The following is a 16,602-nucleotide window of genomic DNA, read 5'->3' as shown; positions in this document are numbered from 1 at the left end:
TCTCTCCACTGTCGGAGGGGGGGAATCCAAAGAAGATGTTGTTCGTGTCTTCCAAAAGGTAGCTTGAATAGCTCATGTCTGCAAAGCTACATTTGTCATTGTCTCATGGCCCAGGTGGTTGGATTTAATGTCCCATCTCCAACGGTTGAATTTCAGGTGCTTGTCTTAATGCCTTGTTAATGACACAGGAGATAGGGGTCTTTCACATTCCTCAGGGGTTAATTATCTCTGGTGGGGTCTTCGCTAACCCAGCGTCCCCATCTCAATGAAGTAGAATGTGGACTGCATTGTAATGCAGCCATTTTTTTGGCTGTGATTTCCAGTCATCCTCTTTAGCCTGTTGTTTTTAAAAAGTCTGTTTTTAAAAGTTCAAGTCCAAATTTCCAGCCAGTGGATTAAAAATCATTATTTGATATAAGCGCATCTTAATGACACTTCACTCTTCAGTGGAGGAATTGTCTTTATAATTTTGTGCTAAACAGTAATAAAGGTGCATAAACAAAACAGTAGCTTCTCACTGGTAACAGTAGAGATTGCAGACGATGGCCCATCTCTCAGTGATGGTAGGATTATATAGGCTGGATGCACGGTTGTCTTTCCTGTGCTAGCGCATGTTTGTTGCAGTCATAACCATGTTGTTTGTCCTTCAGGTCTCTGAGTTCATCTGTTGAACCTCTGCTGGATCAGACTGCCCCTTGCAATCATGGCTTCCTGGACAGACCTTATTGTTACACTCCGGGCCTGGCCACCTACATGGTCACCTGGACCACCTAGCTTGGCAGAAGCCTCCCCCTCCGCATCCCCTGTCCCATCCTCTCCCACTTTCTGCTCAGCCTCTTCCTCTGAAGACATCACACCTTCCTCTCTCTCCACCTCTTCAAGGATCACTTCCCTATGCTGGGCCATGTTGTGAAGCATGCAGCAGACCATAATCGTGCGAGAAATCCTGGTCCATGAGTATTGCAGGTCACCACCCAAGCGACAACAGAAACACATCTTGAACAGGCTGATGGACAGCTTGATGAGGCTTCTTGTCATTGTAACATCTTTGGGGCGCAGTTCATGACGCACTCAGAAGGGTAACAAGCCACCACCTCGGAGAGTAACATTTGTCCACTAGAATCCACCTATGAACCAGGTGTGGTGGGTGGGGTGATGGGATGGAAGAGCAGTGGATGGTTTGACTGGAGGAGAGGGTATGCATCATGGCAGATTCCAGGAAAGTATTCACAGCCATGCAGGAAGTTTTTATTGCACATTCATGGATTGATAGGCCTACCTGTTGATAAACCTCTCCACCCTGTCATTTGGTGCCCCGATAGCCACATGGGTGCAGTCAATGATGCCCTGTACATGTATGAACCCAGCAATTGTGGCAAATCCAAGTGCTTTCTGAGCTTGGGAGGTCCAATCACTGGGAAATTTGATGTCGTCTCCAGCCTTGGCTAAGAAGACATCTGTGATCATGGTGATGCAGCTGACTGTGAAATGTCACAGAAGTCCATGGCTAAGGCCTGAAATCATCCAGAAACAAAGAATTTCAAGGCCACAGTTACCTTGACTGCTGCTGGCAGGGTCTGGCTATGAGTGGAGGAGCTGTGTGCTCCTCATTGACTAGGGTACAGATGCCTGTGACAATCTCCCTAGAGAATCATGATCTCCTTCAGTATTGCCTTTCTGACATGCCCAGGTAACTTTGCCTGTTCCAGTATATCCTGCACTCTGGGTAGTCTCTCCTTCTCCTCTTTGTCTCTGGCTCCATGGCTGTGAGCTCCTAATGCCCGGGGACCCTTCCCCACTGTGCATGCTGCTGCTGCAACGTCCATGTGTGATGGCACCAGCCCCAATACCAGGTGCACCCTTCCTGTTGCCCAGATCATGTCTGAGCACCCTGGTTCAATGTCCTAATGCCAGTTGTTTTACAGCCCCGGCCTCTCCACTCTCCCTTGATGAGCTCCTGCAGCATTTCAGTGCATGCAGTAAGACCTTTCAGCCAGTTCAAACAATTCCAATAAAGTGTCAAAGACTTTCCTTGCCTGCTGACTCAATTCCATCACTGTTCACGTCCCTACTTTGCTAAGGGCTCCTATTCCCTGGCTGCTTCCAGGAAAATTATATGGCATCTTACTTGAGGCCTTTTATTGCAGCCTTAACTAGCTTAATTGAAGCATTGATAGGCGCGGGTCTGGGTTGCCATCCTCACCCTATCCCATGCTGCGCAAAGTGGCCCATGCCAGAAACAGAGGCCAGGATTTTATGGCCCCACTGCGGCATATCTACCTCCGGCAGATGCGGTGAACCATTTAAATCACCATTCTGTTCGGCAGGACAGTAATATCCCGCCAGGCAGGAGGGGAGTAAAACCCTGGCCAGAGACTAGACTTCCAGCCACACTGCTCGGCTGCTATTTTCTTCATTCCATTCCAATTCAGATCAGGAAAATCTGGCCAACATCTTTGGAAGAGCAGAGGAGAAAAAATTGTTGGAAAAACTGTAGTTAATCTAAACATTTCATGTTGGATATTAACATTGATGTAATAGAAGTAGATGCAAAGTGACTGCTACATTGGAAATTTATGTTTACAATGAGTGCAATGACCTTGAGTCCAACTATATTTGGATCTCCCAAGTAACTGTACAGTACTTTTTGCAGAACAACAGATAAAGTTAAAAGGTATGTTCTTGCCCACCTGTCACTACCAATATGTGGCTTTTCCAGCCGACTTGATCGAGCCCTATCGGTGTGCTCTGAGACAAGAGGAGTGGTCGATTCCTGTCGGACACTGCTCTGAAAGGTGGAACATGGTGTGGCGGTGGTGGGCGGCAGCTTGCTGGCTGCAAGTTGAAAGAAATAATCAGAAGCATGTCTAATGGTACAGAATAATGTTAAAATATGTTGTGAATATCTCAAACTGAATTTGGTAATCTAAATTTCCTTCCAGCCCATGACCACTGAGAAAACTTCTATACCAGGTCCGGAAGCTGAACTGATTAACAGCAACTAACTATTAATTATTTTTAGCTAAGAATGCCCTCAGATCCCTCTCTTTTAGTAATTCCATTAACAGTCCAAAGGCTATTGCCAACTTTACCAGTAAAAGCTTAGTTTTGAGAGAAAAAAGAACTTTGAAAAATCCATCCATGTAACGGCTGCTCTGAATGTCGTAGACCTGAATTATGAACAAAGACTATAGAAATGACCACAGTGGGGGAAGCGGACGGAATTGGATAGCACTGGTCAGTTAGCATGCGTCCCTGCATGAATCCCTGTAGACCCAAAGCCCAATCAGATTTGGACCTTGTGCCTTGTTTAAATTGAAGCAGTGAGCTGCACATCCCCAGGCTGCCTATCAACAAAGTTTTAGGCAGCTGCATGATACCAGCGGTGAGCTTAGGCACCTTCTGAGAGGAAGGCAATTGGGAGAGGACAATGCATGAGCTGGCAACATTCGTTCAAGGAAGCTTTTTTTTTACAAAATGTATCTTTTGATGGTGGTTTTCAGCAGTCCCTTTATGGACTCCTGACTACGTCCCTTGCAGGCATAGGTAGGACTAAGAAAGAGATTCTGCTTAGGGAAGTAGGGAGGGCTTTAAAATAAATAGTGGGTGTGAGGGGTCAAGCGTGGGAAAATGTGATAATTTAATGAGACAAGGCAAGAGAGCAAGGTAGCAATAAGAAAAATGGTAATCAGAGTGTGGCAGGAAGGGCCAGAGCGTACAAGCAGGTACACCAAGTGATTCAGAAGACAAATGGAATGTTGTCATTTATTACAAGGGGAATGGAATATAAAAATAGGGATGTTTTCCTACAGTTGTACAGTGCATTGGTAAGACCACACCTGGAGTAATGTGTACAGTTTTGGACTCCTTGTTTAAGAAAGGACATAATTGCATTAGAAGCAGAGAAGGTTCACTTGACCGATACCTGGGATGGGGGGGGGTTATCTTATGAGGAAAGTTTAGACAGGTTGGGCCTGTATTCATTGGAATTTAGAAGAATGAAAGGTGATCTATAGAAACATATAAGATCCTGAAAGGCCTTGACAGAGTGGATGCTGAAAGAATATTTCAGTTCTTCCCCTTCTGGGAAAGACCAGAACTAGCGAACACAGTTTAAAAGTAAGGGGTTTCCCATTTAAGATGGAGATGAGGAGAAACTTTTTCTCTCAGAGGGTCATGAGAGTCATCTCCCAGAGAGTGGTAGAGACAGGGTCATTGAATATTTTTAAGGCAGAGGTAGATAGATTCTTGACTAACAAGGGAACCAAAGGGAATTGGGGGTAGGCAGGATAGTGGCATGAAGGCCACGTTCAGATTTTATTGACTGGCAGAGCAGGCTCGAGGGACAAATGGCCTACTCCTGCTCCTATGTTTGTATGTTCGCAAACCTGGTTATACTAAATGTAGAAGGCCTAGCGCCAGCTGTATCGAGGCTGCCCAATTTCAGGAGCAAGTCCATCACAGGATTATGCCCCTATTTGCAAAGTACTGGACTGGAACCTTTACCAATACAGTAACCTACATACCCAAGCCCAGAGAGGTTTAAGCACAAGTTGATAAGAAACAAGAATCAATAATTCAAAAAATGTGTTGGGGAAATTATTGAAATGTATCCAAATGAAATTGTGCAGCCTGATTTTAGTAAATAAATATTTATGGGCTCAAAAATATAATTTTACATGTTACTCTGAACAATAATTTAGTCATAATATGTTTTAATTGTGTAATTCAACACAACGCAATTAAAATTGCTTTTCTCAGCCAGGCATGAAGACTGACGCACGCAGGCAAAATAATGGTTGATTATATAAGCAGGAGTTTTTGATGCGTTAGGATATTCCTGGCTTACTCAGAGTACTGGAAGTAGACAAGCTGTGGTCACTATCAGCATAGATTATTAAAATTCTCACTGTGAGGAAACCGAAGGCTAAGTCCACTTGTGTGTAAATGAGAGAAATATTAAATTTACTTGTATACAATCTTATAATTTGGCAGTTCCAATCTCCCTACTTCAGTTCTATACAGTTTGCCCTGCTCATTTATAACTGCAAAAAAAAAGAATTAAAATTGTGCTGTACAATATTGGTAACAAAAGTGTTAATTCAATCAAATAAAATTCCAGTGTGCCCTGTTTTAATAATGCTGTAATGAAGAAAGGAATATCATACAGGCATTATCATATGAACATTTGAACGGGATTGTCACTGATTTTTCAGCATAGCTTCATTCTATTTATAGAGTGACACGTTCAAAGTGAGAAAGTTGTAACTGTTTCTGAATTTTGTTTATGAACAATGGAAGAGTTTCTGCAAATATTTGCCCCAACTGTGCTTCTGTAATGAAATGTAAATAGCAATTTAATCACTGTAGGACAATAATCCCCTCTTGTGTATTTACAGTTAGGTGCAATTATCAGCTAGCTCTTGTTTTCTGTTTCCCAAATAGAACGATGGAGCAGAACTTTTACCTTTACACTGGTGTAGATTAAGTTGTAATGGATTGGCCAATCCTTATACATACCGCCAGACTGAATCCTTCAAAATGAAAAGGACAATCAGGCACTGTGTGTAATGGACGATCAATCTGCTACTGTCCATTATACTAAGGTTGAAATTTCTGCCCGAGGAAGCGCTCAGTTAGCTAGTGGGTAAAGATATGGAACTAAGGGCACACACATCAAAGATTCAACTTAGCCATTGTCAGCAAGAATATAAACGCACCAATATGGGTCTCAGTGTTCCTAGGCCAGAGTGCGGATGATAGCTATGCAGTGACTGCTGTTGGAATTGCATGCATGTATGAACATCAAATGAGAGCAGATTCAGGCGTGGCTGTGTTCTGGCCATTTTTCAGTAGCATGTTAACATTTGCTGTCTGGGCTCACAGTGAAGACTAGTCACTTGGGTATAGGAACAGAGGAACTGTAACCCATAGAAGGATCAAAATTTGGTTGAACAATATAGAGATAGGTAGGACACAATAATTAATAGCTTGCTTTTATTCCAATTGCATTGAAACTGGAAAACACTGTTAAAGTAAAATTAATATGTGTGCATTTGTTTATACAATAGATTCTGTTATATATTTGTTATTGTTATCTCTTTTCAATTTTAGTCACTTATTTCATTCTCTTTAAACGGTTACTATTATAGCAGTCGTCAATTTATGTTCAAGTGGATAGATTATTTTGAAAGGCTGTGTTTTACAAATGTAGATCTTGGTTTATTTTAAATAGCAAAAACACCAACTTGCAATTTTATAACATCTCTAATGTAGTAAAAACATCCCAAGGCATTTCGCAGGAGTTGTATCAGACAAAATGTGACACCAAGCCATATAAAATTATATCAGAAAAGGACAACAGCTTGGTCAAAGAGGTCATTTTTATGTACTGATTTAAAGAAGGGGGCAGAGAGAGGTAGAGAGTCAGAGATGTGTAGGGATGCAATTCCAGAGTTTAGGGCCCAGGCAGTCAAAGGCACTGCCAATGGTGCAATAAAATCAGTGATGTGCAAGAGGCCAAAAATTGGAGGCATGCAAAGATTTTGGAGGTTTGTAAGGCTGAAGAAGTTACAGAGATAGGGAGGGCTAAGGCCATGGAGGGATGTGATCAAAGGATGAGAATTTTAAATAGAACAAGCCAGCAATGAAATTCCATTTGGGAATACAATGGAATGCCTGTACGTTTTATTCTTGCTTTTGTTCCTTCCTTTCTTGAAGATCCTGGCTGAGCTCCAGTCCCATGGATATCAATAACCATCTGGTAACCTGGCCAAGTAAACACCTTTCAAGCATGAGCATAGATAGAGCACTGGCAAGCTATTCAATATTTAGGACATATTGTTGAATCTCATTTGTCCTCTCATCCAATGCCCACAAAAGCTTTCCAGCATGGTCCATCAGATGCAATCAGGAGCAGAAATAGTGGCTGATTTACTTCTCCCTAATCCTGGTGTGCTGAGGCCAATTAAAACACAGAAACTTCTGCCTGACTCAGCTTCATCACAGACCAGACATGCAATCTGGGAACTTCTGGACCGTATGCCTTTATTGACTATAGGTCATCAGGGGAGATTAAACAAAGCTATAAACATTCCCTATCATAATTTGTTTTCAGTTCAGTGTGTTAAAATGCTACAAGAGTGAAATTGTTAATATGTGTACTCAATGCTGTAATTAATGACTGACTTATCTACATTAAAGCACTGGAATGACATAGATTGTATATTTAGTACATCGTTAGAAAAGTTGTGCAAGATGAGAAACAAAAGCAAATGCCAGTCAAGTGGGTTATTAATGGACAGGAATTTACTCAGTGTACAGTCTTATTCTTGTTGTTAGTTCTAGTCATTATCTGCTGTATTCCAAAGAAATTCTGCAAGAAGCTGGAACAGAAAAAGCTTGACAGTCAAAAGGAATAAATTACCTTGCCTCAGTCTCTCAAACATCTAAGACCAAAGTGATTCAGGTAAGAACTAGTAATTGAGCCAAATCTTACTTGATGAAGATTGCTTGTCTTCTCACAATGTTCAACAAGAGTTGCTCCATCTATCACAGAGAACGGTCTTTGCCTAACACGCCTGCTTCTGAGCTTTATCTTGGAGGCTGGTGAAGAGTTGCTACAAATTCCAAGTCCTGCTCCTGCTGAGTCTGCTGGGATTCTGGACCTCAAATTGAACTCTGCTACAGCAGGGGAGTCGTCTTTTGGGGTCAAACATTGCCAGTCACAAAGCTGACCACAATCTGACACAGGGCGTGGTGGCTTTCTGCAATTTACTTCTGTTTGGTTATTGTTCGTGTCTTCAGATCTTCCATTTTCTTCATCATGAGACAGCCCATCAATATTCTCCTTTGCAGAGACCTTGTGGGTTTAAATTTCAATTATTTTACTCATATTTCTCCAAACTGCATATGTAAAATATTACATTTGAAACAAAAATCATTTAACTGTTGACTCTTTCCGCAACCAGAAACATTTACAAGTTTTTTTTCTGATTTTTCTCTCTATAATCCTCTTTGCCAGAAGGTAATGATTCATTTTGGAAGATAATTTGATTTGTGCAATCCTGGAGACCATTAGCAGCTAATTGAAATATTGATGGGTTAATGTTTATAAAACGTATTATATAAGTGTTGTCTTAATATTCTGCTCCCATCATATATTGTTTGACTTAATTGAAAATTTTCATCCAAAATTGAGTAGCCTCAATGGATCTTTACCACATCCAGGTGACAGATTGTTTTGACACTAACCACTTCAGAAACAATGACTACTATTCATTTACACCGAGGAAAATTTATTACTTTTCTTTCTTCTAGTTTAATACATTTTCTGAAATTTAAAGAGCACAAAGCAAAAGTTACATCATTAATCTTTTCTCACATGTGTGCAAGCACCCTACACACATTAGCTTTGTTTGTTCATTAAACAAAAAGCCTCTCTGGTTAAAAAAACATCAATATATATTTAACCTGAACAAATTATCTTCAACTTTTTTTAAACTTTGACCAGAACCTCCTAGAATATTCCATGTATACAGCTGATTAAACAGTATCCTGGAAAATTCTAAACACTACATGCTCAAATTATTCAACCTAAATTCAAATGTCAGTTTTATTGCAATTGCAAAATATCTTTTTCTTCAACTTTCTTTAAATTGCTTAAACCCTTATTTTGAACATCAGAAGTTTACGTTACAGAAAAAAAAAGGCACTGAAAATTTTGAGGACCACATTCTGAGCAATTTGTGGGAATCCAGTGGACCAGATAAATTGAGAGTGGTGCTGCTCGGGTCAAAGGTGTGGTGAGCCTTCCAAACCTTTGCCACTTTATCACCCAGTCACAGGTAGTATGATGAAGGACACTGCAATGCAGCATTCTTATTCTAAATATAGTGCCCCATATTCAGCAGTCCTCAGCTCAGAAGTGGATATGATTCTTTTTACATCAACTATGCAAAGTCAGACATTATTGTGCTTGGCACCAACCTAGGACTGGAGCACATAACAAAGGGATTGCCACTCTTTGGATGTGATGCTAAATAGAGGCCTATCAGTCAACTACAACAGACTGTATTTATATAGCACCTCTAATTATGATCTCTTGTGCATTCCAAATTATAGTTGCTCTACCGTTGGTGGCCATGCTTCAGTTGCCTAGGCCCCAAGCCCTGGAATTGCCTCCTTAAACCTCTCTGCCTTTTTACCTCTATTTCCTCCTTCTCAAAACCTACCTCTTTGACTAAGCCTTTGGTCATCTGACCTAATATCTCCTTATGTGGCTCAGTATCATACTTTGTTCTATATTGTTTCTATGAAGTGCCTTGGATTGTATAATTACATTAAAGGTGCTATATAAATATAAGTTGTTGTTGTTAACATAATAAAAAGTCTCAAAGTGCATCACAGAATCATTATAAAACAAAATTTCACATTTATCCACATAAGGATATATTGGGGCAGATGACCAAAAGTTTGGTCAAAGATATAGGTTTTATGGAGTGTCTTAAAGGAGGAAAGAGATGTAGGGAGGCAGAGAGGTTTAGGGAGGGAATTCCACAGCTAAAGGCCTTCACAGCTAAAGACACAGCCACCAAGGGTAAAGCAATTAAAATTGGGACACTCAATACAGAGGCAGTTAACTCAGTTGGCTAGGTAGGTAGAATGTGGTTCAGAATAACACCAATGTTTTTGATTCCCGTTCTGGCTGAGGTAATTTTGGGATCTGCCTCCTCACCCTGCTCCTAAGAGTGGAAGGCAATGGCAACCACCACTGACAAAAACTGCAAAGAAAACAGCCCAAGTGAAGCATCAGCAGACAATGAGCCAAGGACCTGTCTTCAGGCAGAGCACACATACAACGTCAATACAAGAGGCCAGAATTAGAGAAGTGCAGATACCTCAAAGATTCTAGACTCGAGGATATAGGGTGGGACAAGGCCATGGAGGGATTTAAAAACAAATGTTAAAATAGAGGCATCGCTTAGCAGGGTAGGTCAGCGAGCACAGCTCACACAATGCTGTGTCAATGGGACTTAGTGGGAGCTATGACATGGGGCAGAATTTTGGGGGGTATGCGGGCGCGTTTGCGGGTGGGTGGGTTCCCGATCGGCGCCCCCGGGCAGGGGCACGCTGCCATTTTACATGGGCGGGCCAATTAAGGCCCGCTTAGCGTGACATCCACCCTGAAGCGCTGTGCACTCCCTATGCAGGCGGGGGGTGGGGGTGGGGGGGGGGGGGGGGGCGGGATTCCCTGAGCAGGTCTGTGCGCTCTGTCGCGCATGCGTGAAATAGCCCACAGATCTCCCTGCATCAATTTTTAAAACTGTGCTGAACGAAGAAAAAAATAATAATTGACATGTCCTATCATGTGACACTGTCACATGAGCTGGGACATGTCAATTCCTTGATGTTAAAACTTAATAAACATTTTTAAAACCCTTGTGAAACATCATCCCGCCAGTGGATGAGGTTTCATGTTTTTTTGGAAGCCCGCCTGGGCTCCCAGCCAGCCTGCCAACCATAAGGTTGGACGGGCAGCCCTGACAACGGCTTCAATTAGGTAATTAACAGGCCTTAATAGGCCTTTGACAGTTTGGCAAGCACGCAGTTTGGCAAGCTGTTTTGGCTGCGCATCCGCTGAACTGAAAATCTAAATGAAACAGGGTGACGTCAGGACGCACGCCCAACGTCACCCCGCATCATTTTAAACATTGGCATGCGTGTCCCAACCCCTCACCCCAACCAGGAAATTCTGTCCATGGTAAAGTTTTTGATGACCTCCAGTTTATGGAGTGTAGAATGTGGGAGACCAGTCAGGAGTGTGTTGTAATAGTTAAGTCTAGGGATAACAAGTCAGAGTTTAAAGATCTCATGGACTGCTTGCAACAGAGATGGGAATTCTTTTGGTGTCTCAGCCAATATTCTTCTTTCCCTCAAGCAACAGCATTAAACAAAAACAGACTAACAGGTAATTCATCTCATTTTGTTTTACCTTCCCATGCACAAAATGGCAACTGTGCTTATCTATATAAAAAGTTACTGGACTTCAGTAGTTCATTGCTTATGAAGCCAAGCAAGGCATTTCACAGAATAATAATAAAGTGCTACATAATTGTAAATCTTAGTATGTCATTAGTAAGAGATCAAAGCAACTCATAAGGATGGTTTACATATTGTTAGCTGAACACTAGATGGCACCCAGTAAGTACATTATAGCAATTGCACCTTTTTTGCGTTACCGCTGCTATTTTTGGTGGAAGATTACACAGAGTTTTATTATTACTAAACCAATATCAATGTTTTTTGGTTGAACCAGTAGTAGCAATGTTAAAGGACATATTGGTTATTTAGGTTGTATTCTTCCCTGTCACTCAAATCACTCAAATCAAATCCTTTTGGTAATACTTGGAAAAATCTTTCACACTAACGCTAAATATAGTAATTGCAAAATAAGCCTTTCATACTGTTATGGGGATCATGTGACTGTACAGACGAATCAGCCCTAAGCATGAGTAATCTTAGGGCAGAGCTTTCTAGCCTTGGCCTTGGTATAAGCCTGTAGCTTCATCAGGAGCTCTGTAAATAAAGTTTACTTTTTCTAACAAGAAACCTGTCCGGTACACCAAGTTTATTACACTAAATGTAGACTTAATTACCTCCTTCAGCCTTTCCTTTCTTTTACAGATTTAAATACAAGTTCCATTTAAGGACTGATTGCCTCAGCAGGCATTCCCCATGAGGGACAGTGCTGACGAGAAGTGCTGATCAGCAAGTCACTGGCCTGCACCTGCATTTTCTGAGTTTCCATCCACTAGTTTAAATGAATGACGAATCTAAACTTTGGGGTCCTGATATTTCCCATGGTGTGATGCCTCTATCAGCTCCTCCTTGATCAAAAATTAGTTCTTTAGTCACCACTCAATTCTTTAAATTTTATTTTATTGATATAAGTTTTTCACAGGCAAGATTTGAATTAAGCTAAAAGCCACAGGAAGCCAGGGTTGAAAATAGATAAGAAATTAGAAAACTGGAAACAGAAAATATTCAGAAGTGACAATGCTAGTCCTATAGTTCTGGTGCAAGTATTCATAAGGCAGATATTGTGTGATGCATCTTATTCATTAGATACCAGCCCAGTGGACAATTGAAAATTATTAGTATGGAGCAGAAAACAATGACTAAATTATAACCTATGCAACCAATTTGATACAATGAATTAGTGAGTGTAGCCTCCAAGACCAGAGTTCAAATCTCACAGATTAATGGAATAACTCTGTCTGCTGGCTGGAAGGGCCCTACAGTCAGTAGGCAGACAAGTTGGCTTTCATATTAGACATACACTGCACAACTACCCCCTGAGGTATAATATTGGCATAAGATTGATAAACTCATTCATACAAACCATAACATTGTGGCAATAGGAAATGGAAAATTGTCACACTGGTGTAATAGAGGTGATCACCTGAGGCTGAGTTGGGTTGAGGCACATTGTTGAGGTAGAGTTGAAGTAGTTTTATTCTGCATCTAACCATATTATAATTGGTGTGGGAGTGCCTGATACTGGCATTAAACTAAACAAATGCAGTTTAGTTGGAGAGCAGAATAGTTGACAGATGGAATCTATAGAGAAAATTTTGAAAACCCCTACATCACTGGCAGGGTCTCAGATATAACCAGCTCATTATCAGAAAATCACAAATACACTGTCCGTGAAATCAGTGACTGCCTGTGAGGCCCCTTTGGCATCACAGGGCCACACAAAATGTAACCTTGTCCCTCAGAAAAAGACCTTATAACCAGAAAAAGACCAGGAAGGTTGTATGGTTACATGCCTGAGTAGAGGTCTTAAAATCTTGGAAGGCGGCATGAGTTCAAACTAGCATGTATCACTCAAAGCAAGCCTGTACCCCTTAATGGGGTGGGGGGTGGGGGGGAGTGGTACTGGGATTCATTGTAGAAGTGAGTTGGACCTGGGAAAGACAAAGGAATGGCACAAGATGGCAGAAAGCGGGCTTCAAGGTTCTTCAACACAGCACTGGAGGCTTTGATTCAGGATGTGGACACAAGGAGAGAGGTCCTTCATTTACATGGGGCCAGGAAGAACTCCAGACAAATTCTGAGAAGGCGATGGAGCAGATAGTCATGCAGGTCAACACCAGCACTGTAGCCCTGAGAACCTGGGAGCAGTGCAAGATGAAGTTCAATGACTTCACAGGAGTAGAGAAGGTCAGTGAACATATCTTCAAATGCCACTTTGCACCAACTTCACCACCAGCCTCACAGAATGATCAATGCACCAGACTCCCATCTCTCACCTACCAACAATCATTATCAATAAGGATTCATACCTCACACTCATAGCCTACCTTGACACACGTAGTATTCCTGCATCTCTCACACCAACTGCTCACAGTTAGCACACAATACAAGCTAATTAAACATGACAATAACATCACACATTGCACCACAATCACTGATACATGTCCCTTTCGCTTCCAGGACAAGTGGTGCAGACAGTACCACCTAACTGATGAGGGCAGGAATGGCTGCATTTCCTCACACCAGTGGAGGAAATGGTGCTCGCCATTATTGGAATGGCCGCAGCTGAGGCTGTGGCCAGAGGCAGGGCTGAGCACTGTAGATGATGGCATGTTCCTGCTTAATTTTCCTTCTCAAATCCTACTTCCTCCTCACCTCACAATCTTTTCTGAAATATAAACTGTAGATGCTATATGCAAACACTTCCTTCTTCAGAGCTGATAATCCAACATAATATCAGATCTCTGTGGTTAAGCCCAACTCCATAGCCTCCGACGTGGTGAAAAGCACAAAACGACCATTCAACAAAACAAAAACAATGACCTTATACCTTTCTGGTGATAGACTATCCACCAATATTCATTGCAAGCCTACCGACTCCCACAGCTACCTCGACTACAGCTCCTCACACCCCGCTTCCTGTAAGGACTCCATCTCATTCTCTCAGTTCCTTCGCCTCCATCGCATCTGTTCTGATGATGCCACTTTCAAAAACAGTTCCTCTGACATGTCTTTCTTCTTCCTTAATCGAGGTTTTCCATCCACGGTGGTTGACAGGGCCCTCAACCGTGTCCAGCCCATCTCCCGCGCATCTGCCCTCACACCTTCCTCTCCCTCCCAGAACCATGATAGGGTCCCCCTTGTCCTCACTTATCACCCCACCAGCCTCCGCATTCAAAGGATCATCCTCCGCCATTTCCGCCAACTCCAGCATGATGGCCCCACCAAACACATCTTCCCTTCACCCCCCGGCGGCATTCCGCAGGGATCATTCCCTCCGGAACACCCTGGTCCACTCCTCCATCACCCCTACACCTCAACCCCCTCCCACAGTACCTTCCCATGCAACTGCAGAAGGTGCAACACCTGCCCCTTTACTTCCCCTCTCCTCACCATCCAAGGGCCCAAACACTCCTTTCAAGTGAAGCAGCATTTCACTTGCACTTCCCTCAATTTAGTCTACTGCATTCGCTGCTCCCAATGCGGTTTCCTCTGCATTGGAGAGACCAAACGCAGACTGGGTGACCGCTTTGTGGAACACCTTCAGTCTGTCCGCAAGCATCACCCAGACCTCCCTGTCGCTTGCCATTTCAACACTCCACCCTGCTCTCATGCCCACATGTCCATCCTTGGCCTGCTGCATTGTTCCAGTGAAGCTCAACGCAAACTGGAGGAACAGCACCTCATCTTCCGACTAGGCACTTTACAGCATTCCGGACTGAATATTGAGTTCAACAATTTTAGATCATGAACTCTCTCCTCCATCCCCACCCCCTTTCCGATCCCCTCCCCCCTTTTTTTTCTTTTTTTTCCCCCAATAATTTATATAGATTTTTCTTTTCCCACCTATTTCCTTTATTTTTAAATGTATTTCCATCCATTGTTTTATCTCTACCTTTTAGCCTATTTTAAACCCTTCCCCCCACCCCACCCCCACTAGGGCTATTTGTACCTTGCTTGTTCTGCTTTCTACCCTTAATGCCACTTATTAGATAATATCACCACCTTCAACACCTCTTTGTCCTTTTGTCTGTGACACCTTTTGGCTATCTCCACCTATCACTGACCCTCTATCCAGCTGTACCTGTCCCACCACCCCCTTAAACCAGCTTATATTTCACCTCTTTTCTATTTTGACTTAGTTCTGTTGAAGAGTCATATGGACTCAAAACGTTAACTGTGCTCCTCTCCGCAGATGCCGCCAGACCTGCTGAGTTTTTCCAGGTATTTTTATTTTTGTTTTGGATTTCCAGCATCCGCTGTTTTTTGCTTTGACCTTATACCTAATACTGTCCACCTTCAGGGAGCTCTCTTGCAGCGCTCACCCATGCCCGTGGTGACGCCATTGCCTGCCCTCTTCCTGCCCCCACCCCGGCACCGCTGAGTTTATCAGCATGCCCTTCACGCTGGCTGGCCGTTGATTCGCCAGTCAGCGTGAAATCGCGGTCGACGGTCCGTTTCTCGCCTGCTCCCGAGCCCTCCAATCACATGCACCTGCCAAAGGTAAAATTCAGGCCCATGATTTTGTGCTTGCAACACATGTCAAGGCGGATTTCCAGAAGAAATTCAAGACGGGTGCAGCCTCTCTGGACTGTCATTGACTTACAATGTCGTCTGGACTAAAAGACGGGTCAGCATTGCAAGGATTTTCACGTGTGTTAAATCAGTATGCCTGCTATTGACTGTGGTCTGACATGTTTATAAGAAGGAGATATGGCATAGTGGTATTGTCACTAGACTAGTGATTCTCTGGGGATCTGGGTTCAAATCCTACTACAGCAGATGTTGGAATTTGAGTTTAATAATAAATCTGGAATTAAAAGTCTAATGATGACATGAAACCATTGTTAATTGCTGTAAAAACTCATCTGGTTCATTAATGCACTTTAAGGAAGGACATTTGCTGTACTTGTCTGGCCTCCACATAATTCCAGCAATGTGATTAACCATGAACAAGGGCAATTAGGGATGGGTGATAAATGCTGGCCTTGCCAGTGAAGACACTCACATCCAATAAATAAAAGTAATTTTCAGTCAAAATTGAATGACAGGCTCTCTGATAGTGCTTCTGTTTTAGAGAGAAAATAATGTTGTTTGTCAAGTGCTGATGGTAGAATTACCACAAATACCCAGTAGATGGTGCAAAAAGAATATCACAATGTTCTCTGAAGCTGGTCTCCTTCATGCAATGCATCATTTTCACTTAGCCTGTAAAAACTCTTCAATTTTAATTTATGGCAAAACAAATTCCCCTGAGAAATCAAGACTCAAATTTCTACAGAGTTAGCTTGTGATGCTGCTCAGAGAACATTAGATGATATATTGTTTGATAGGGACTTGAAAATCAGATGGTATAAGAGGAAGTGTTTTTGTAGATCCGTTTAAAAATTCTAATAAAATGGTAGTAAACAATTGAAAATTGAGTTGGAATTATATAGAAGAAGATTTTTTAATACCCATATGGAAGCTTGGAATAATATATGCAAGCTATATGATAATATAAATGTTGACATGCAACTGTTCAGTCTTCCATGCACCCTAAAATTTGGACATAATGATCTC

The 16,602-nt window shown here is 42.3% G+C and overlaps 1 protein-coding gene across 4 annotated transcripts in view; it reads right to left on the bottom strand.

Moving 5' to 3' along the window:
- Positions 1-16,602, bottom strand: part of arhgef9a (Cdc42 guanine nucleotide exchange factor (GEF) 9a) — a 404,937-nt gene that overhangs the window by 364,744 nt on the left and 23,591 nt on the right. For all 4 annotated transcript variants that reach the window (XM_078547438.1, XM_078547441.1, XM_078547439.1 and 1 more), the window contains 2 exons: positions 7,499-7,861; positions 2,691-2,835 (listed from right to left, as the gene is read on the bottom strand). In XM_078547438.1, coding sequence (XP_078403564.1) covers positions 2,691-2,835; positions 7,499-7,861 — 508 coding nt within the window. The remainder of the gene's footprint in view (positions 1-2,690; positions 2,836-7,498; positions 7,862-16,602) is intronic.

The sequence above is a fragment of the Cetorhinus maximus genome, chromosome 8 (genome assembly GCF_964194155.1).
Source record: "Cetorhinus maximus chromosome 8, sCetMax3.hap1.1, whole genome shotgun sequence".
Classification (NCBI taxonomy): Eukaryota; Metazoa; Chordata; class Chondrichthyes; order Lamniformes; family Cetorhinidae; genus Cetorhinus; species Cetorhinus maximus.
This window is presented reverse-complemented; position numbering and strand designations above follow the sequence as displayed.